At 34.2% G+C, this 24,379-nt stretch overlaps 1 protein-coding gene across 2 annotated transcripts in view; it reads right to left on the bottom strand.

The window, feature by feature from the left end:
• Positions 1-6,286: 6,286 nt before the first annotated feature.
• ERGIC2 (ERGIC and golgi 2) overlaps positions 6,287-24,379 on the bottom strand; it is a 40,852-nt gene continuing 22,759 nt past the window's right edge. For both annotated transcript variants that reach the window (XM_007098825.3, XM_042992031.1), the window contains exons 7-14: positions 22,181-22,282; positions 21,153-21,248; positions 15,763-15,818; positions 14,786-14,884; positions 11,140-11,237; positions 7,775-7,937; positions 6,593-6,675; positions 6,287-6,426 (exon numbers count right to left, since the gene is read on the bottom strand). In XM_007098825.3, coding sequence (XP_007098887.1) covers positions 6,364-6,426; positions 6,593-6,675; positions 7,775-7,937; positions 11,140-11,237; positions 14,786-14,884; positions 15,763-15,818; positions 21,153-21,248; positions 22,181-22,282 — 760 coding nt within the window. In that variant the 3' untranslated portion in view covers positions 6,287-6,363. The remainder of the gene's footprint in view (positions 6,427-6,592; positions 6,676-7,774; positions 7,938-11,139; positions 11,238-14,785; positions 14,885-15,762; positions 15,819-21,152; positions 21,249-22,180; positions 22,283-24,379) is intronic.

The following is a 24,379-nucleotide window of genomic DNA, read 5'->3' on the forward strand; positions in this document are numbered from 1 at the left end:
TGTGTGCTCTCTTTCACAAAAATTAACATTAAAAAAGATCAAGTAGAAGAAGAATGATCTCTGCATCCTCAGATATACCATAAAAGAAATAATCCTCCACTGAAATCTCAGCCTTTTTTTGTGTGTTATACCATGGAGACCTGAGTGAAGGCTGAGAGAATTAGAAAAGTGGGCTCACATTTAGCATTTCCCTCAACTATACTTCTGAAATCTAAAAAACAAAAAATAAAACAAGAGGTTTAAGTAATTATGTACAGAATGAGGGCTCAAGTGTATTTGCACTAGGACTACTTACTATGCTTGTAAGTAAAAATTAGTTCTTATAATTTCAATCTGACAACTATTCTTTCTAAATCTTTTCAATTACCCATTTTCCTGATGACCTTCTCTCAAGAGTTTCCTTCTCTTTTATTGAAGTCACCAAACCCCTTATATTTAAGCTTATGTTGCTCAGGCCTCAGTGACTAATGGGAGGAAGGTACTAGGCTAGAATCCTAAAAAACCAGTCCCTGGACCTTTGCCAATGAGAAAGCAAAATTCCAAATACAAGTGTAAATGCTAGTTTTGGTTTTTTGTATAGTGGGAAAATTACTCCTCTGTGATCATCAGGACTTACTAGTATCTTGATCATCCCAAGTGGACAACGTTAAGTGTACAATGTACAGCAGAAGAGGACAGACTTCACGAAGTGACTTTAAGTTCAGAGAATAGGTGTTGTTTTGTTTAAAAATGTTTTATGTATACTATCAATGAATTAATAGTTTTTGTTCCCAAATTCCTATATTAATAATATAGCTGTTATCCTAACTTTCATCGTATTTGAGATATCAGTGCATGCTGGATTGCAGCATTTCATGTTAAAAACATGAAATATTATTATATAGTATTTGGGGCCTGAGCAATTAAAAATAATCATAACTACTGGCAAATGACACAAGCATAAAACGGTAACGATGGCAGTTACTTATATTTATGCTCTCTGGAATGATATGTAATACTCAGCACATTCACGTAGTTAAGTGCACAGGGCTTGAAGGCAGCTTCTAGCCTGCTATTACTTGAGATTTTTCTCAACACCATTAAGGGCATTTGGGGGGAACTGTTCTGGGCAATGTCTTTTCCAATCTCATCTAAGGTCTGGGAACTTCTTTTCAGGGCATACAACCCAGCTCTGAAACAAAGCACTTGGTGATTTTTAGTTTGAGATGTCTATATGATACTTCTGAGTTACATTGATTAAGATACAAACTATAGATATAATAAAAATGAAATCAAGATATAAATTCAATGAGGTTGGATAAAACATAATTATTCTAAGAATTTACTACCTTTTGATTTTTGTTTTCACTAATTCCATAAATTCCACTAATCCAGTATTCATTTTGATTTTTGATTAAATGAAAGTTTGAATTAAAAATGTTTTCCTCTTCTAGTGTTGTATCTTTAACTGCTGACTACTACAGATCTCCTCCCTCCCCTGAGAAAAAGATATAATCTTCCAAAGAAGATTACCAGATGAATATAAATTAACACATAGATACATAATGCTTCACTTTTTTCTGACACCATTAATAAGGTTACATTTACATGCTGGAAGCATCTTTTATCTGTGGCATTAAAGAAATCACATGATGTCTAAGTCAAAATAGGTATCTGTATGAAAGAAAATCCCTAATTATTTTATATCAAGACCAACTGACAATTATTTGAATGTCTAATACATACAATGCAATGAGAAAGAGCCTTCTACTTTTGGGGAGAAGGGGACGGATAGTAACTACAAAGGAGAGGCATCTACATTAAAAAAGAAGTTTTGGTAATTCCTGTATTCTGTAGCCACAACATACCTGATACAGTAATGAATATTTCAGAGTTTAAGACAGTCCCCACCTAAAGAAATTAATACTGAAAAAGCCTGAGGCAGATGGACATACAACTCCAAAAAACATTTCTTACAATTTTACACTAACTCGACACCATCATCTCCAGTCAACATCTCATTCAAATAGCTGATTTAGAATCTGAGAGTAAACAGACCGATCTGAGAAGGGACTAATCCCCAAATAGTGTGTTCTGTTATCTCACAATGAATGTAACAAAGTAGGTCAGCCTAAAGTTTCCAAAAACATCAGTAATTTTCAAAGCTCACAAAAATTACATGTAAATTCCCACATGTCTATTTTTCTAGAAGTATGAATCTAACAATTATGTTCTGGAAACATGGACAACTATCTGTAGTAAAAAGGAATGGTTGTCCCATATGCTCACATAGAGAGGTAAGGAAAAATGCTCACTGCTTACTTTGTAAAAACATATTTTTTTAATTTACCCAAAATAAAACTAGAAATTGCTGATTTTCTGATGTAACTGGCTTGAGAGGCAGTAGTGAAGATACAGTTACGGCAAAGGACACTTAATTGAAATTGAGTTTTAATAGCTAGAAACAGTTCTGATACACAAGTAAAAAGTTTAGGTGTGGCCTTACTTTACTTGAATTACTGATCCTAATCTGGAACTGTGACTAAGTAGGGAAACATGAGGCTGATCAACTGTGTCAATTTTACTCTAAAGAAACTAAAGATAAGTCTAGTATATCTAGTATAAGAAATCATCAAATTGATTTGCATAACTGCTTGAAAACAGAAATGAACTTACAAAGTATCTTTTAGTTACATCAAGTGTCGCTGAAGGTCTGCTTCAGTACACGTTGCTTTCATCAAGCTATACTTTCCCCCACACCTACTCAGTTTTACCTTAAAATTATTACACAAAATCGCATACATGAGTTATGATATTTGGAAGAGTTGTCCATCTATTTCCTTCTGATAAACATCCAATACAATTTGGAGTTGCTAAGACAAAACTTTTTAAATATCTCACTGATTATTGTCAACTTTGTTGACAGTTTTATAGACTTGAGTCAACTGCTCAATTTGCATCACTCATTCACTCTTTAATATGAAAATACAAAAGAAGCTCAATCTCATACAGTAATTTAGCTCCATCTGGAGCAAAAGCAAATGTAACAGACTGCTATCTAGGATTGCCACAGTCTTCCTATGAGGAAAAAGGAGCTTAAATATGAAAAACTGAGGCTTATTTGGGGATACATGATTGTAAAAGGACAAAGAAATTGTTTTATGTTTGTCATTTTAGTTAGAGTCCGCACGTTCAGGATTGATACACTAAATGAGTCGTGTGTGTTTTTTCTCTTAAAACAACACCAAAAAAACCCACAAGAAAACCAAAAAATCTAAGGCAGTTTCCTAAACTTAAGATAATGCAAGGTGATTTCATCACTAAAAAATTATTTCAAAAGGGGGGGGGACAACAATAAGGAAATACTTGGATATTAATCCTGGCATCATACCATAAGGTAGTGAACAAATGGTGATCTAATTTGGATAGTGCTGACTATCTACTTTGTCTTGCAGAAGGTTTGCAATGGAGCTCCAAGCACACGGGGAGGGACTTAAGTACTAGACTAAAGGGCTTGATGAAAGTTTAAAGGTCCTCCGGCTCAGCCTTAATTTTTATTAAACAATCAAAAATACGCATCTTGAACTCAAGTTCAAGATTCAAAGTTCTAAATTTTGAAACAGGTTGCATACAAATTTACTTTCTGGTACTCAAATTACTAACCCAGGACATAAAGACAGGATGCATAATACAGCCCTACTTCTACCATTAAAAAATTAGATCTTAGTCATTCCTTTAAGAATTCCAGTCCAGTTTGTATTAAAGATTGCAAACTTTGCTTGCATTAGTAAATTTACTGTGAAAATTCAGTACTTTCATAAAATGTGAGAGAAATGTGATGTTAATCATCTAAATTGAGAATCAGAAGTAAGTTTGTAATTCTAAGATTGAGTTAAACTTTTCCCAAGAGGTAGTCTGTACTGTATAAATACTGCAGCAGAGAATTATTCACCTAGATGTTTCTTTTTACAGGCCAATGTATACAAAACACAGTTTTTAAAAAACCTATTTCATATAAATTGAAGCCTCAATGTTTAAAATATTCAGCCTGGAATATATACAAATATTATGAATACCTTAATAAAATGAAAAAGGAGAGCTGAATAATAAAGTTGGGTACCCTATTGAAGACGCCCTCCCCAGGCACAAGCCAAAGCTCCAGAATAAGTAGGTCAGTACAGTGTTCTCTGCAATGGAAAAGAGACATGTGGTGAGGTCAGAAACCCCTAGCAAATCCTAATGTGAAGGTAGACTTCATCATTCCTCATCCAAGAGGCTCGTCAGAATCTTACTACTTTGACTGCCAAAAATCTGAATATAACTATTTGAGGAGTCTCATGTAGAAACCTTTCTTAACTAGTAAAGTGTAAATCAACGGCAAAGCAGAATTTTGCTTTAAAGAAATTCCTTTTATAAGTCAGCTTTAATGGGACAGATTAATTACATTAAAATTTTAATATGGTATTTAGAAAACATGGGAACAATTAAAAATCATGTGTAAGTACCAAAATAATTTTAAAATCCTTTTTAAAGACACTTAACTGTTAAAATCCTAGCTGAAAGAAAAGTTTTAAATCAATTATTTTACCTTAAAAAAAAAAAAAAAAACTCTGAAACTTGAATGAACTTTCTGGAAAGCAGATTCACAGAACCAAAATTCAGTCTCAAATAGCTAAAATTCTAAGTGAAATTCCATTTTAGAAATGTTCTAGTAGTTTCTACTCTTAACTTTCTAGAAATAGTATCTGAAAAAAGAAATCAATAACAGAGAAGTCTCATTCATTATTTGGAATTTTCTGGAATAAAAAAATCCTTCCGAGCATGTTATGTCACCTATGTTAATCAGTTAACTTAATGGCTCTTAATGACCAACTGTATATTTTAAGTAATAATGCTTCTGTTATTCTCCACAGAATACCATTCAACATAAGCTCTACTTCAAAGCAGTTTTATCAGTATTTCTCCTCTCCATTATGTCACAACTATTTTCAAGAAAACATTTTTTTACCTTTAAAAAAAATCCATTTGTGAAACTATAATTTGTGACATACCGTTTTCTAAAAACCACCATTTTAAATCTAGTCCTTTAGACTCGCCCTTGTTACTTACCTGGAATTTTATTTTCCCATTTCTCTAAATGCTTTAAACCATGGGGACTGCTAGTTGATTCTTCTACTATCATTAAGTATTACAAAAGGAAAATGATGTTGGCACACCTATTCCAAATATAGTTTTTAATGGCACCTGAGTGTATCTCCCTCTCATTATTTTTATCTTTTATAGTCTAGAAATTTAAAATCAATCCTTAAATACTGAGAAAGCTAGAACAACACAAAACGAAATAACAAAATCAATCCCATTCAGGACAGTCTGAATGCAAACACTCATAATCCAGTTTTACAGCTTAATGGACATTGTCTAATGATAACCTTACAGATCTGACATTATCTTAAATATTTGCCTCGTGTTTCTACTTTAAGTTACCCTGTTGTCCCTCACCCAAACATGTATAAAATATTCTACTTTTCCTTTTAATACTTTATAAGCTGATAATTTTCATCATCAGTAGTGGGCCTTGTTATTACTCACCTCCCGCTTCCAAAGTGTATAGAAGGATCAGATTAGAAAACGTAGCATCTTTTTTTTTTTAAAAAAATGTGCTTTCTTCTCCCTGTATAAGTGCCCACTCTACAATTTGTGAATGATACCTCTGTTACATATTATAGCACCTAGGTACCTGCTCACCTCAATCTTCCATGACCCTGCCTTGAACTGTTAGAAAAAGCCAACAGCCAGAGTTTAAAGAAAAGCAGTTACCTTCCTCAGACCAAATTATTGGATAAATGGTCTTGTCATTATGGCTTAACATGGATATGGCTATAACATAGGGACCCATCCCTGTTTTATTAACAGTGTGACCTGATCACAACTTTTTAAAGTCTAGACTAGTTTTCCATATGTTTTACATATTTTATTCTGACATATCTTTTAAAAACAAAAGGACGCAAACATTTGCACTTATCAATGCCTTTTTCTTTAGATGTGGTTTGACTTCTTTCCTTCAGGCTCTTTGCCACCAAGAAGCAAGGTCTGATTTCGATACTGCCCATTTGCTATGAAATTATCAGAAGGGGTCATCTTCCAAGCAATATTCCAGTTGGGCTTATTCACTGATTAGCTGCGTAATTTCTTCTAGGACATTTGTAACAGACACAACATATATAGGATTTCAGTTTGGGTTTTTCTTTCTTTTTTTTTCCCCCTAGGTGTGGTTCCCACTTCTCATTCGTATTTTCTTTTCTTTGAATATATTGCACAATATTTTATTATTAAAAAAGGTTTTATGTCTCAAGCAAAAAGTTTTTCTCCTTCACTCAGGAGGTGCTAATGTGTATTATTTTCTAAAAGAGGTAAGTGGTTGTCTGTGTGGCCATCCTCAAAGGGTACCTAAGGAGAAAAAAGACCAAAGCATTAGTTTTATTCCTTGCACTATTCCCTTTAATCACAATGCTTTATTTTGGGCAATCTCTTTCGGAGCACCAAAAACTATTGTTCAGACTTAACAATGATGCTGTGACTTAGAGGTCAGCGCCATTTCTATTGTAGCACTTACAGAACTGACAGGTTTGTAGGATCCAAGTCGGAAACGACAGTAAATTATTTCAACTATAAATTTCCCAATTCCATGTAACATGCCTGTAATAAAAAATAAGTTCATGTGTTCAATTAAATGATGCTTTAATGAAATTATTTCCTAATCATCTCCTAAATTATTACATAAGAATAAAAAACTCAACTAATTATAATGGCATAGATTAGTAAGGAAACAAAGCAGTTTGCTTTATTCATTTCCATGGTTAAAAATAACAAGGCGGTTGAATTTTTAAAACAAATGGATTTCCTTTCAAAATCACAAGGCCACATGATTCATGACCTTCACCATGCAGTCTTTTCAAGGGCGCTTTATACAACTCACACTCATACCATTTTGAAAAATAAATAATACCAGGCAGCACCACAAATTTAAACAAATTCAAATGAAGTAGTGACAAAGTCTTTCATAAGAAAACCTATTCATTCATTTCAAAAACATAGTTCAAAAAAAATAATTTAAAGTATATAAACTACATAGCTCCCCGTAAAACTGAATGGGGGTTGGGGGATAAAGAAGGAATGGTTTCCTTTCTTTATCTATTGTGCTTAACTCTCAGATTTTAATGATTATGATTCTAAAAGTTATCTTTGAGAACATCTCATAATCTCAGGGCAAAAAAGCCCCAAATCAGGAAAACAATTTGAAAATTTTTGTTGCACATATTGCACGGTTCAAAGTACCATAAGATGTGATTTTACATATTGTACAGTTAAAAATGCCTTACGTGAAAAAAAATTTACATTCAAGTGTCTACTATTTCTAGGCATTTTATCATCTAATCCTACAACACACTTGTAAGTATACATTATTATTCCCATTTTTATAGAGGAGAAAATTTCAGAAAAGGTAAGTGACCTATACACAAGCCTATCCCCACGTGATAGCAGATGGCAGAACCTGGATTCAATTCTAGGATCCTTCTAGCTCACTAAGTAATCTCCCTTGAATCACTGAATGCAGTGAACTTAGTTATGTGTAATGCTTAATCAATTCAGAGATCTGGAATTCAATCTTAAAGAAAAAATTCTTAAAATATCAAAACATGGGAATGTATATATATTTCTTGCTCCTGCTAAGTAACAGCATCTTAATTTCAGTGTAACATTCAAGAAATTAAACAAAAAAGGAATGAATCTTAACCTGTTGTTGAAAAGATTCCTCCAACAATACCACAGAGTCTTACAAAAAACTGCCAGAAAGGCATATGCTCCTCAGTGACGGTTACCATAAGAGAACTGAGATCATATTTCATAAATATCCCAGAGACTCCATGGCTGCCTGCAGCATGGTTAATGACACGTTCCTAAAACGAAGGGGAGAGATAGGAGAAGGAGAAAAATGGGATTCACATCATCTGGTTACTTGCACAGGCAATATGAAGCCCTACAGTCCAACTATACAAGAAGGATATCCAAATCTCTTTATGAATTGTCCTACTAGACTGAGCTCTTCAGAGACAATTGAATTATCCTGTATTCTTTGTGTGGTTAGCTTCTGAAAGAATCAAAAGAGCAGAGTCATTCTTTTCTATTTTCTGAAAAAGTCACTTTACATATAAGCATTCTACTGAGCTCAAGAGCTTACAACTATATGGCATCTTCTTCATTGATCAAATCCATAAAAACTAAGTTCATATTTTGACATACTTTTTGTAAGACTTCTTTGCTAAGAATTTACAAAATAATTATATTTATTTCCTATCATTTAAATGATCAGATTTGAAAACAAGTAATTTCACTTTCTGTTGTTTATTTAAACTGTAGGAGATATAATACAAGAAGAAAACAGCATGCACTAATTTGAAACATATCAATATTTGAGTTACTGGTTCAGTTTCTAAAGATAGTTTTATTCTTGAAAGGAATGGGACTAAAATCATAAACCCCCCATAGTGTATACACTGTCCAAGAAAATACTCTATTTCATTCCATCTTGTTTACACTTCAAAAATCAAGTTTGCAAACTGTCTAATAAATTTCTGTTATAGCTTGAAACAATTATGCTACCACGGTGCTTTGTTGACTTTTGTCATAACAGTCCCTATTTTAATTAAGCTATAACTAAACTGCAAGCTTTAGGAATACAAGTAACAAGGGAAATTAAAACAATTTTGTGTGAGGCATTACAAAACCCCTTCCCCTATTAGAACAGAGCCTTATAAGCCACTGATCGACTTTCCAATAAAGTGACTTCATCTTAAATTTCTGGTATGTTCAATATCATACCATAATTATATTGTCATCACCTGTATGGGCAGAAGCTGTTTGAAGGACGGGGGGTGGGGGTGGGGGGCGTTCATGTAACAAAACAGTAATAATGATTCACTTTGGGTTTCAGGACTAATGAAGCTCAGCCCTCCTCCTCTCTGTCCCCCTCATCCCCCATTTAACCAACTCTAGTTACTCCACACTTATTTTTTAAGTGAAACACAACTATTTTAGTCACCGTATCAGCACAAACACACTACAAAGAGGTCAAATGCTCTGAGATTATATATATATTTTTATTTAATTTGGCTGTTTAAAATTTATCCTGGAGGGGCACCTGGGTGGCTTAGTCGGTTGGGCATCTGGCTTTGGCTCAGGTCATGATATCACGGTTTGTGAGTTCGAGCCCCGCGATGGGCTCTGTGCTAACAGCTCAGAGCCTGGAGCCTGCTTCAGATCCTGTGTCTCCTTCTCTCTCTGCCCCTCCCCTGCTCACACTCTGTCTCTCTCTGTCTCTCAATAATAAATAAATGTTAAAAAAAAAATTTTTTTTTAAATTTATCCTGGAGTTAATTTCGTATCAATATATGGTTATCTTTTTCTCTTTTTTTGAAGTTCCATGTTTCTCCATTGTGAGGATGTACCATGTGAGTTGTTTATAATCTTCTACTATTACAAATAACAATACAATGAATAGCCTCATACACATCATTTTTGTATTTTTTTCACTATAACCTTGGATTCAATTTCTAGAAGTGAAATTGCTGGATCAAAAGATAAATGAACATATCATTTTGCAGATATTGCCAAACTCTCTTCCATAGAGAATATGGTGTTTTGCATTCCCATAGCAATGTATATGTGCCTCTTTTCCCCAAAGCCTTGACACTATCCAGACCTCCTAATGTTCAGGTGTTGCCAATTTTAGTGAAAAATGTTATCATTCAACCCCTAAAATTGCTGATGGGGCGCCTGGTGGCTCAGTCAGTTAAGCGTCCAACTCTTGGTTTCGGCTCAGGTCATGACCTCACAGTTCGTGGGACTGAGTCCGTGTCGGCTGTCAGTGCAGAGCCAGCTCTGGACTCTCTCTCCCTCTTTCTCAGCTCCTCCCTCACTAGCATGCGTGTATGCGCACACGTGCACACTCTCTCAAAATAAATAAAACTTAAAAAAAAAAAAATGCTAAAAAGCACAATATATTTTTTACCTAGTTTCTCTCTCTCCGTGTACACACACGCACACACACACTTAAGTTTTTCACCCTGAACCCTTTGAAAGTCAAACATGACAACTTCACCCCTGAAAACTTCAGTATTTAATCTCCTAAGGGAAACTCTATAATTACTGAGGACATAGTCATCATAAGCTAGAAAACTATCAAAAGGAAACTCCACATGGAGGAAAGCAAATTTTTAAAAGCACTTATACTTTGCCTTGGAATTCTGGATAATATTTCAATGTTCAGCATTCTTTAAAAAAAGGTTTTCTTAAGTTTATTTATTTTGTGAGAAAGAGAGAGAACACAAGGGTGGGAGGAACAGAGAGAGAGGGAGAAAGAGAGAATCTCACGCAGGCTCCATACTGTCAGTACAGAGCTCCATGCAGTCAACCCCCTGAACCCTGAGATTACGACCTGAGCCAAAATCAAGAGTCAGAGGCTTAACTGACTGAGCCACCCAGGCACCCTGAATATTCACCATTCTTAAACACAATAATTAGAAAACATGACCCCAGAATACATGTGAAGTCTGTTAAACTGTCCAATTCCAAAACTATATTCCTCATAATACATTTTTATAAGGCTACTCTCCCTGAGATTGCAGAATGTTCGTCCTTTTAATTAGATGAATAAAAAGCACTAACTTAGGAAGGCAAACCCTCTTAGTCTACTATCTGAGCCAGAAGAACCATGCATGCTCCAGGGTAAGTACATTAATTAAAAAATTAATAACACAAAACCAGAGAATCTGCTGGCAGGTAAGAACTAATTATACCAATACAAGAGAAAACATTACAAAATTAAGATATTAAGAATAAAATCATTAATACCATCATAGTTTAATATTTTGTTTTAATTGAAGAGAAGACATTCCAGATTTTTAAAATCTACTTTTCTTGCTCTACAGCATACTAATAATATCCAGTTCTAATATTTTATTAGCTTAAAATAAAATATTAATGCATTTCAAAACTTCCACAAATTTTAAATGGGGGAGAGCACCAAGTCGTAACTTTTTTTTGTAGAGGACTATAAAATACTGAAAAAAAAAATCATTTTATCAGTTAGATTCAACTTACCCTTTCTGTAACAGAAAACTGATGGGTGTCTGCTGAAATTTTATATGTATGTAGTTTTGTTGGCACAACTGTAATAAAATATTGGAACATCTGGTTGTCTAGAATAAAAACAAAATGTGTTTTTTTCATCAATCCAATAGCAACAATACTACTGCCAAATACACCCTCCTTCTATTATACACATTGACCTTGAAATTTAATGCTACTTATGATAGTGTTTAACAAAAAAAATTTTTTTAAAGAATCAACGAAAGCAATATACTCATACTTGGTAAACAAGTTCTCAGTAAGCATAAAACAGTCATGTATACACATCTATTAGTTGTTAAAAAAAATGGGGCGCCTGGGTGGCTCAGTTAAGGGTCTCTTATTAATTTTGGGCTCAGGTCATGATTTCACAGTCTTGACATCAAGCCCCGAGTCAGGCTCTGCGCTGGGCATGAAGCCTACTTAAGATTCTCTCTCTCCCTCTACCTCTGCCCTTCCCCCACTCACACTCTGTCTCTCTTTCTTTGTCAAAAACAAAAATGTTAAAAAAATGAACTAGTCATTAGATATCCTTTATAACATTATCCTTTTATCAAATATGAAAAGTAAAAGTAGCATTTCTTTACAGTAAAGAAACTAGTGAGAATAAAGTTATAATAGTATAACCACCACAAGACATATTTTCAGTTTTTACTAATATCTTAAGATATATAAATAAACCAATTTAGCCAGCCTTTGGATATATACAAAGAATTGATACAGGAGGAAAATAACTAAAGAACCTACTCTATGGTGGTCTAAGGTTCTTGCATAATCAAAAGGATCATATTTATATAGCCTTTAGGCATTTCTAAGTTTAATACAAATCATCAATACCAGTAGGTTATCAATTATTAATTAACCTTAAACAGGTAACAGTTCACAGAATACAAAACAGGTTAATTTTCCAGGTCTATCTTATAGAAAATTTAGAATTAGAAGTGTCTATCTAGAGTTTCAATTAGATAAGTAATAGGGCCTCCTTACATTTGACATGAAAATAGATGTACTTCACATTACATGATAATAACTGTCTATAGAAACTGTACAGGAATAAAATACACCAATTTTAAATATATGGTCTGATAAATTTTGACAAATGTCTCTGCCCACCACAGTCAAAATAGAAAATATTTTTACCACCTCACAAAGTTCCTCCATACCCCTTTGCAGTCAATACCCTGTACCTCTGACCCTAGGCCAACCACTAATCTACCTTCTGTCATCACAGATTAGTTTTGCCTATTCTAGAATTTCATATAAATGCGAGTACACAATATGGACTTCTGTGTGTCTATCTTCTTTTGCTCAACATTAATGAATTTTTATTTCCATCAATCCAATTTCTCTCTTATCTCAGTATAATTCAGAATAGGGGAGGGAAGGGTAAACTGTAGATAGGAGAGAGAGGTTAACAGTAAGAGTGTCTTCAAACACGAATATTAAACAAGTTTCTGACAAAATAAAATAAAACCTGTTTCAACTTCACTTACTTACCTACCACCTGTATGACTATAACTCTCAAAAACATGAACAGTGTTTGACTAGTTCCTCTATTATTAACCCCAACATAATAGACTTTAGTCTATTATCACAGATAAGATTAGGGAAGAAGAGTGTCAACTCTGTCCACCACCAATAGATGGCTTATTAATTGTGGGTGGTCTTCAGTTTCATCCTTTGATGTAAGATGAATTGCTTCACCTGTGCTTAGTTTTGAGGTTTTTACAAATAAACTCTATTGTGTTGTAAACAGAGGTAGTGAGCTCAAAGTGCTAAGAGAAAAAGGTATTTAAGTATTACATATTAATGAAAAAAAGGTGAAATTGAGAGCGGTGAAGCAATAACTTATAGGTGCTACACACGTGGGTAGGATAATTACTTTGGGAAAAAAAATGGAGGACAAAGGGAATTGTATCACCTGTGAGGAGTGAAGCACATTGAATAATAACCAAAAGGGTCAAAGAAATATGACAGGAAAAAATAGAAAGCATTGAAGCTGTGGCCAGAGAACTACTGAAGACGTAGGTGCCACTGTTAATTCAAGAAAAGGCTATAAATTGGTTAGATAACTTAATGGCTAGGTTTGGGGGTGAGGGTGGGGTGGAGAGGCAGATACTGTCGAATGACATTTTGTTGCAGGTCACAAATTGTTCCAAAGGTTATGGGTCTGTCCAAATTGGTACAGCATTCAAGATGTAAGTACTAAGTGATCCCCTCACAACTTCTGGGAAACATCCAGGGAATGGTTACCTGACACAACACATTTGTAATGCTAATTCTTTTTTCTTTTTGGGAAACAAAGCCCAATAGAACACATATTAATAAGGAGAAGTGCACACCTGCTTTAAAGCTTTGAGTAACCTACTGACACTCATCTGGTGGCATTTTAAAACATAACTCTAAAAGTCTCTTCGTCTTTGTGAATTTAGGAATAAACTCAAAAACAGCCTTTGAAAATTAATCTGTTTAGAACTGATTCTGTACAAAAATTCAAATTCATTTTAGCATCCTGCAACCAAGTATTAACCAACATGTTTTCAAATGATCATCTCATAAGTAACATACAGTGTATTTCTGTATACAATGAACATACACATAAAGAGGAGATTATATATTGAATAAAGCTTTTAATTCTCAGAATGTTTCTACTCACACATTTCCAAATTTAGTACACTCAAGTTTCCTTAAGTGAAGCATTTCCATACAAACATAAAATACTCAGGAATGTAAGCCAGGATTCTAAGTAAACCATCTTTGATGCATCTGATTACAACACAATGCTACAAGAGTAAAATACTGAAAATGATATTAATAAATCTATTTGAATTAATAAAAAATGAAATCCTTAATTAGAGTTTTGCAAAGGCTAGAATTCCTAGTAGCACAAGAAGCTTTACATGTCCTTAAAAGGTCCTATAGGTGGGGCATGTCATAAGATAGGACTATTTCAGTAGAGGAAAGGCAACCAAAAACCTTCAAGAAACACAAGATTGATTACTTGTTATAAAATTAAGAAAACAATCCATCCAAAAAAAAGAAAAAAAATAATCCATCCATATTTGGATAAAATGAAATTTTAAGTGGAACAGAAGGTTAAAACAGTAATAAAAGGGATCTATGCTATAATGTACTACTTCTGACTGTGTTAATAACCAAACTATTCTAGAATAACTCTACGTTTCTGATGTTCGTAAAATTCCCCAAGGAGGTTTCTATAATGGTAAATATGCATTTTAGAACTCTGAACCTATACTAAGAAAACATTCCTTATAATGTTGAAACTTTCATTGGTTCTTATTCTTTCTTTAGTGCCCTATTAGGAGTTATGCCCTATTAGCACATTCACCTTTCATATATTTAGAGAGCTTTTAAATTCAACTCTTTTTCCTACTTACTTGTTACTCTAATTTCTTATTTTGTTCTTATGGTTCATTTTTTAACGGACAAATTCTCTCTTACACACCTTACCAGAGAAAATTATCAATCACTTAATCCACTTAAAGATTTATCTGTTTATTACAAGGGGGTTAAAGAGAATTATTAAAAATGGGTTAATATTAAAGTTATAAAAACAATTCCTACATGCAAATTCCAATAGTAATCATTAAATACTTACGGTCTACAGCAACTTTTTCAGTTCCATCCAAAGGATTAATAATTCCTGGAACAAGCTCTCCAAAAGACAAATGATCTATTCTGTGAGAAAAGTTGTAAGCTAAGAGGAATAAAACAAAATTAAGTACAGAAATTAAATTATTCAAAACCACATATTACAGATTGGTTCACATTCCTATCTAACCTCAAATAAAATTATCTCAATCTGCAGGTATAATAATATAGTATTTAAAATCACATTATTTTGAGAGAATACAAATAAATATGTGGAATTAAATGTACAATGGTAAGTACATTCTGATAAAATGCTGTATCTTAAATTTCATAATTACATCTATGAAATATTACATCTAATCTTCATAACCAAAGATAATAATAATGAGTCTTTCCTGGTCCAAATCTTTATATAGTGATAGGAGTGTATTGTTAGAACAAATGGAATGATGTCCATGTAGCCAAATACTGAAAAAAATCAGATATATTTTTAATGCACACCATTGCTAAATGTGACAAACTGACTTTTTATGGAATTTATTACTTGGTTTTGTTCTCTAAAACAGACTTTAAAAACTAAGTTTTATGGCAATTATTACACAAAACTTGAATACTTTATATGTATACACGTGTCCAGATGTACGTTTATATATTGAAAGAAACTTCAAACACATTCCCTTCATTATCCCTAAAAATTAGCAGAAATGTGTACCAAGTGATAGAACGCGCACTGAGGCTCTACTCCCTAACCCCAGCAACTTCTGAGCTATAAATAAGTAGAAACACAGGTAATTTAAAGACATGAGAAAATGAATTAGAGTCAATAAATTAATCATTTATTTTCTCCTTTGGACATCTGTTTCGACAAAAGCCCACTTTTAAAACACTCCTTGCATCTGCACTCAGAACAAAACACAAGAAAAAAACCCACACACAACACTTTTCAATGACATCTTCACGGAAAAAATTTAGGAAACTGCTCACAGTCATGGTTGACAAGTGCTGCCAAGTGTGCATGACCTCGGGGATGTGGAATTGCCCTGAAAGGAAGAAAAAAAGATTAAAGTCGTAATATTTAAACATACAACTAATTAAAATCAGAAAGGGGATCTTTCCTCAGTTATATAATTTTATTAATATATAATAAAAACATGTTTGTCCTATGATTTAAAATGCTAAGTCTACTCATCTCAGCCATGCAAAAAACTGGGGGTTGGCACACTGTTTCTGTGAAGTGCCAGACAGTAAGTATTTTAGGCTTTGTGGGCCAAGATGCAACACTGAAAATATATGTACTAGTTACACAAGAGGAAAGAAAATTTTTCGCGACCTTTTCTTAATGATTTGTTGAGAGAGAATAAGCGAGGGTGTGTGAATGGGGAGGGATGGGGGAGAGGGATGGGGGGGGGAGAGAGAGAATCTTAAATAGACTCCACGCCCTGCATGAAGCCGGACATAGCACTTGATCCCACAACCCTGGGATCATGACCTGAGCCGAAATCAAGAATTGGACGCTTATCCGACTGAGCCACCCAGGTACCCTGACATTTAAAATGTAATAGTAATAACTGAGTACTTTTTTTTGTAGTTCAGGTATTTTTGCTGGGAGATAACCTTTCCTTAACTAGGGTTGAGAGTTAGGCTTCCCTATTTTCAAAATTGATCACAAAGATTTATGGGTTATGATGATCTATAATGAAATGTTATATGTTTTATCTTTGAAAATATTAAGCTATGAGCATATCTTTTAATTGAGTATATTCATTGCTTGGATAGAACTCTCTTACATTCTTCTCTTGGTATTTCCTTCCGGCATGTCATTGCATGACACAGATTGATCACTTGCATTTTAAGGTGGAATTTCCTTAAGTACACAGTTAAATAGATTTTGAAACATGTAAATTTCCTTTGCACCTGCATCAAGGTCTGAAACACTTCAGGAACTATAGTTTGAGGTTGCAAAATATATACAAGTATAAGAATGGAGATCTCGTTTCTTGTTTTAACTTTTGACAGTGCAGGCTGTCAAAGCATGGGAAGCAAGGAAAACCACTTAAAATCATTTGACGTTACCTATCGCTGAAATAACTTTACCACAATATGAGTTTCATATATAAACACTGCTTTTGCTTAAAATTTTAGGCTAACCTCATTGAGAAACATTATCCAGTCTGCACAAAACTTAACTTCCAAAGCTATTCAGTGCTCAATAATAATGGGTGGCAAGTGTCCTTATTCAGAAAAATTTCAATCTTGGCCCTGAGTTCCAAAACCATACACACACAAAATCTTTACCACTAAGCTGTCGAGCCGTTATGTAGCAGGGCAAGTTGTACCATTTAGCTTTTCCTTCTGACAAGTTCATGAAAATGATGATATTTAAGTCCATGAGAGCAAATGAAGTTCACCATCAACACTATCACTTCAATAATACATGCTCAATTCAAATATTTTCTGTGAAGTACTGCTACTGATACAGTAGATAGAACTACAGGCTTTAAACACCTTACATTTTCACAGGCTTTGAAAATTTATATACGTAAGCCTTTTTCTGCTTCATACATATTTACTACCAGCAACACACTGATGTTCTCTCAATTTCTTTAAAAATCTTTTTATCTATAGTTGTTCCATGCAGGCTATTCACAGACAAATAATTCTTCAATCGTTTCAAACTCACATCGACTCCTCAAAAAAAATCAACAAACAGTATTAGTAACTCCTGTTCACTCAACAGCCAAGGAAACGCACTCAGTATCACCTGCCTTGCTTTTTAACTGACTATTGGCTACTGCTCTCAAGGTCCTCAGTTGCTTAAGCACTTTACCCACCAAAAGGCTAACCATCCAAAGTCAGTCTATTTTCCCCAGATGCCTTTCTTTGATTGGTGCACACACACACAATTCCATCAGCCTGCCAGTAAGTGGCTTTCTTTCCTTAGCATTAGCTAACCAATTAGTCACGTTTAAACTTAATGTGGTGGCAGTCCTCAGTTTCATTTTCTATTCTTACGAAGAAATTCTACTTGTGTTTAGATATTCCCTTTTAAATTTTTATTTTCCCCAAGAGTTAGTGATGTTGTTATGAGTGCTTAGTCTGCTATTACTGAAGTGTCCTGTATCCTCATAGCACAGCTATAATGTCATTGCATAATAAACATCCTATTCTGAGGTCAAATTTGATAAAATAATCCACACTCCACTGTGCCTTAAAAGTATATCTGAAACCCGTATTTCTTTTTCTTTTCTGACAGAGTAACACAATAAATAAATTAAATGCTGGAGGACAGCAATACACAGGGCATCTATAATGCTGTCAAGCTATAAGTGTCATAACTGTTATAATTTGTAGTGCACACCGAGTAGCAGCACAAAGTGATGAGTCATGTACAGCCTTTGCCACAATTATTCAGTCCTCGTAGTGTGAAAGTAGCCATATGTAAACAGGGAAGCATGACTGTGTTCTAGTAAAACTTTGTTTTTGGACAGTCAAATCTGAATTTCATATATTTTTCATGTGTTACAATATATTGTTCCATGTGATTTTCAGTGAAGGAAAGATTGTTTTGAAAACTGGAAGGCTGGGAGGAGGCATTTTTGGCTGCCACGGTTGTCAGGGAGGAGTCACTACTGGCATTTATTGGACAGCAGCTAGGGAAGCAAGGCATCCTGCAATGCAGGGACAGTGTCACACAGAAAAATACTGTCCCACATCTTGCATGACCTATGAATAATGATCTGAGTCTAGAACTTAACTCCATTTAGCTACACAAAGTACTTTGTTGTAGTTTCAATACATACTAAATTTCCTAGGAAATGGAGAAAATATTTTACTTTGTTTTATTTGCAGGATTACAGAGTTGTTCCCTATTTCAGAATCAACAGAAATAGCATTTGTGGTATTTGAACAGCCAATACATCTGTTTCATTCTGCATACGCAACTGATATATACCTGATGATTCTACATGTAAGTGGTAAGCCTCTGCCTACTCCATTACCTTATCTAATGTATTCAGGCTCAAACATTTGCATATCGAAATACATATTATCGTGTTACAAATCATGTTCTTTTTATTTCTCCTTTATATTACAGTTGAGAATGATGATATTCTATCTGAGAAGATAAAATGAGATCTTCAAAAAGATCAATATTGAACTTGGTAAACCTAATACCAAATATTAGGAGTGGATTTCATAAGATATCCCGGAGATAAGGGTAAGATACAAACCAAATACTTTCCCATCTGGCCTCCCTTATTCATGGCATGAATTATCACATGGAGAGAGAAGTGAAATTTGGAAACAAGGCCATGATATAGAGGCTCATAAAATATTAGTCAAAGTTACCCTCTTTCTCTTTCAGTTAGTTTGGGAGTAGGATATTGTTTGTATCCATATGAGCAATAAAACCTCAATTTCTTTGAGCCAGCTATTATCTATTGTCTGCACTATACTAAGAAATTCTAAGGTTCCCAGCTACAGAATCAATCCTGGCAACAGTAAGAAAACAACAAAACATAAATGTCAAGAAGAATGGGACAAGAAAGACAAATGTCTGATCTCATCATTGTAAACACTGAAATAATACTGCATAAAAGACTTATTCTATTTATCTCCACATATAACAAAAAAATCTCTAGCAACGTTTTTTCCTGCTTTATGGCCTTTCCCTCAGTCTGGATGCCCTTTCTCCTTTATATATAAAATTCCTAATCATTCACTAGTGTTCAAAGGTTTTCCTCAATAAAGCCTCTGCTGATGTTCAGGGTAAGTCAAGTACCCTGTTATGTAGTTTCTTATCGGCCATACTTCTACAGCTTCAATACAACTATAATTAAGTATTTATTAGTGTAATTCACTGTTCAAAGTTTGGATTCTCTCACAGAATGTCAGCACCATAAAGGCAAAAACACTTTCTCTCTTTCTTTTTTATGGTTTTTATCCTTAGTATCTAGCATGGTACTATGCACACAGCAAGTACTCAAAAAATGTCTTTTATAATGAAGAACTGTTCAGCTCTACAACTCTAGATGGAAGGAAGGAGAATGAGAGGGAGGGAGGCAGGGAGAGAGCCAGAGAATCTATTTATTCAGAACTTTACCAAGTGTTTATATCATATGAGAGTATCTATACTGGTGCTGTTCATGAAGACAGGTGGTCTGATATTTTTCTTAACTTCTACATACTTTATCTTAGGCACTACTAATTTCTAACTACATAAAAATACTTGTCTCAAATTCATCAGGGATTGCATTTTGATGATGATCATCAGAAGGAAAAACAAAACAAAAACCTAATGCCATCCAACATGAACAAATTAACAAAATGTCTACGTAAGAGCTTCCTGGCTACTAATACTTGGCAAGTAGAAGGTTTTCATCCATATCCACTTACAGCTCATTTAATTTATAAACTATAACATGACTGTTTTACTTTTGTTTTGAAGTAGTTTTTAAAGTTAGTAGTCTTCTTGGGGCACCTGGGTGACTCAGTTGGTTGAGCGTCCGACTTCGGCTCAGGTAATGATCTCACAGTTTGTGGATTCGAGCCCCACATCAGGCTCTCTGCTGTCAGCACAGAGCCCACTTCAGATCCTGTCTCCCTCTCTCTCTGCCCCTTCCCTGCTCATGTGCACGTGCACACACACACGCACTCATTCACGCTCTCTCTCTCTCAAAAATAAACATTAAAAAAATAAATAGGGGCACCTGGGTGGCTCAGTCTGTTGAGTGTCCAACTTGGGCTCAGGTCATCATCTTGCTGTTTGTGGGTTTGAGCCCCACGTTGGGCTCTGTGCTGATAGCTCGGAGCCTGGAGCCTGCTTTGGATTCTGTGTCTCCCTCTCTCTCTGCCCCTCCCCCACTCATGCGTGCTCTCTCTCTCAAAATAAACATTAAAAAATTTAAAAAATAAAATTAAAAAAAAATAAATTGAATAAACACTGGGGTGCCTGCATGGCTCAGTCGGTAAAGCTTGGTCCAACTTCAGCTCAGGTCATGATCTCGCAGTCTGTGAGTTCAAGCCCCTCAACAGGCTCTGTGCTGACAGCTCAGAGACTAGAACCTGCTTCAGATTCTGTGTCTCCCTCTCTCTCTGACCCTCCCCTGTTCACATTCTGTCTCACTTTCAAAAATGAATGTTAAAAATTTTTTTAATAAATAAACATTAAAAAAAATTTTTAAATAAATAAAGTTAGTAGTCTTCTCTATCCTGAGATTGAAGCCCTGAATGTAAGTTTCAAAATATCAAAAATGCAGATACACAACATTGTAAACAGTCCTTTAGTAGTTATGTTATTTGATTAGCAAAGAATTTACTTTTAAACCAAGCTGCCAACTTGTCTAAAGTATTTTCAGTAAGTTAAAAGAACATACTTGCCCACAGTTATGTGAAAATTCCCCGCTACTTTATTGACATAGAGATGACCATGAATTCTGCAAGCATCTGGAGGCTGTGATGAATCATCTTCCCTGTTACAACATGAGAGGAAGGATTACTTATGGCACACTCAACACAGTCACCGTCCTGTGGAAGGAACACTTTGTAGATGGGGAAAAGAATCCCTAGAAATCAATTTTTAGGTAATGATTTAAATGTCAAAAGTACAACAGCAGTTTTTTGAAGTCTACACATTTATAAAAACTCTTACATCTACAAAGTAGAAAAACAATTACATATATATATACATGTATGTATGTATATATGTATATGTATGTATATATATATATATACACACACACACACACACACACACACACACACATACACACACACACACACATATTCGTTCCATGGTTCTTCACATTTGACCACAGGACTAAGGCCAGTAAGAGAAGAAAGATTAAAAGAATTAGTCCAATAAAAACATACTTTTGTCAGCTGTTTCTGGCACTGTAGGGGACAGAGAAAGATGGAAGTAAGAATGAGGGAAGGCATGCCATCCAAGTTCAAACAATGACATCTTCCTAAGCAAATGTCAAACCTCTGTATAGTTTTAAATTTAAATGATCATTTTCATGATTATAGCATTTCTAAATATCACCTGTTGTAACCTAAAAAAGAGAAAAAAAAGTGAAATAAAAACACAAACTCCTAACCAAAGTTTCTACATCCTCATAAAATAATGGCAAATGCAATTAATTTGTTCTTAAAACCTAATATAATTTTATATGGAAGTATGCCATACACACATAAGAGAAAAATTAAATGAAAAGGAAATAATATTATTTGTGATCAGGATGATCAATATCACAGGCTATAAATTTAAGAGTAAAAAGAAATCATCATACAGAATGATTACATCTTCTCTAAGAAATATGAGATTCAGGAACTAAACCAATACTCAAACTTTGTCACAGTCAATTCCTAATAAATAGTTGTACATTTAAAAATGACATCTCACCTTGGTGGAAGTGCTGTTGAAACACTTTTAAAAGCACTTTTAAATATGACATCTTGAAGTGAATGTTCTTCTTGGAGTCTGCTCTGAATCAGCTGCAGCATCCTACATACAACATCAACAAGCAACGGTTACAAATACACCTAGGAATACAAGAAAGCTAACACTTTTTTAAAATAACAATGGTTAGCTGACTTACTTAACCCATATATTTATTACTACAAGACTTTATTCTAAAATAAAGTACCAAATTTTCTTTGGTCATTTCCTTAAAAGAAGGAAAAATGAGGTAGGGCAGCTAAGTTTAATAGCTGATGGAGTGAATAATAGATGTGCAGTCAGAGTCACTAAGAAGGAGCTTCTCCTCACCTGAGTATCTAAACTCCTTTTTCACGCTTGCATGCAGCTGTTACAAAATTCTTACCTTTTGTCGGGTACTGAATAAAGTGTGACAGGTACAAAGAATAAGACAAGTACAACAGATTTGGTGGACTTAAGTGGGAGATTACTGGGATATAAACCCATACCACAAGCATCTAATTCTCATTACAAAATAGGCCATTATGGTGTCTCTTTTTCCAAAGAAAAATGGTATAAGACCGTTCTGAGCAAAATATTATACTCTACCTGTAATTTTTTAAAAGAATATTAGCATATAAGGCATATAACTATAAAACAAAGTATCCATTTGAGAACCCATACTTAGATTTTCTTTTTAAATATACCTAGCCCCATAGAACAAATTAGTTCAAGATTTTTTTTTTTTACAAATTTCTTTATGTTGACAGTAACTTATAAAATTATTTATTCTGAACAACAAAACCAAGAATAACAGCTTTCTCTCCCTCTAACACTTCTACCATTGGGCCATGTTATTTCCTACCACGTTTAGCAGTAAGTCTGTATCTTTAAATATAATCCTATTTTACCTCCTTTAACTCTACGTCTTCAGATAACTAAAATCCAAAATCATCTGTTTAAAGTTCAAACTCACCAAGTACAAAAATTACACACAGAGGGACGAACAGACAAAACACAGAGGATTTTTAGGGCACTAAAACTATTCTGTAGATACTATAATGGTAGACATATGTCATTATACATTTGTCAAAATTCATAGAATGTAGAACACCAAGAGTAAACTATGGACTTTGGGTGATAATGATGCATCCATACAGGTTCACAGATTGTAAGGAATGTACTGCTGTAGTGCCAGGTATTGATAATGGTGAAGGCTGTGCACGGGGGGTGGGGGGGCAGTGGATATTTGGGAATTCTGTTACTTTTCGCTCAATTTTGCTGTGAATCTAAAGCTATTCTAAAAAGTAAAGTGTTTTAAAAAAAAGTTTATCTACCTATATAAAACTTGGGGAAAATTATAAACAAATATAGACCCTTATAAAAGGAAGCAAACCTAAATCTAATATTTCACTCCCCACCATAATGATAAACATTTTTTAGAAGTGCAAGTGAAAGATCAAATATTTACGCACCATTCACTAAAAACACTGGTAAAATAGGTCTATTTAAAATAACAATTCATTTTTACACTGTAAATTTAGTTCAGAATAAATCTTAAATCTAGAACTAAAAAGCAGAAATCAGAAAGGCTATGTCTAGGGTTTGAGATTTATTTACTGCTACAGGAGAGAGACTAACTGGGATCTTAAATATTTTTAAAAAGCAGAATACCAACTGAAAGAAAACTTCATCTCTTTCAGCAAACTCTAAAGGTAAAGAACCATTTAATATGTACATTATTCAGGATGTTAGTCCTTCGGTATCTCTAGTCCATTCTAGAATATTTGTTTAGAAGCAGAATTGATAATCTACGAAGATTCAACAACCAGATCCCATCTTCAGATTCACATGTCTCAAGACAAAATCTTTGGATCTAATGCTACCAGAAACTGAAAGTTTCTTATTTGATGTGTGTCTTGTATTTCCAGAGTCCAATTTCAGTGCTGAGCAATGGAAAAAGAGGTTGAAGACAGCAAACTCTGTGTATAACTTTTGTCTCAAATATACCAATATCTAAGCTTATATTCCATATATGAAGATATGAAAAAAAAACCTCTGTTATGGAAAACAGCCATCATTTTAATAGTAAAAACACAGTGTCTTGAACACTGAATAAAATTCCATGTGAAAGGAGGCTTCTCACTTTAATAGTTCTGGATTAAAGTAATGTCTTTCATCTCT

Source organism: Panthera tigris, chromosome B4 (genome assembly GCF_018350195.1).
Source record: "Panthera tigris isolate Pti1 chromosome B4, P.tigris_Pti1_mat1.1, whole genome shotgun sequence".
NCBI classification, from domain to species: Eukaryota; Metazoa; Chordata; class Mammalia; order Carnivora; family Felidae; genus Panthera; species Panthera tigris.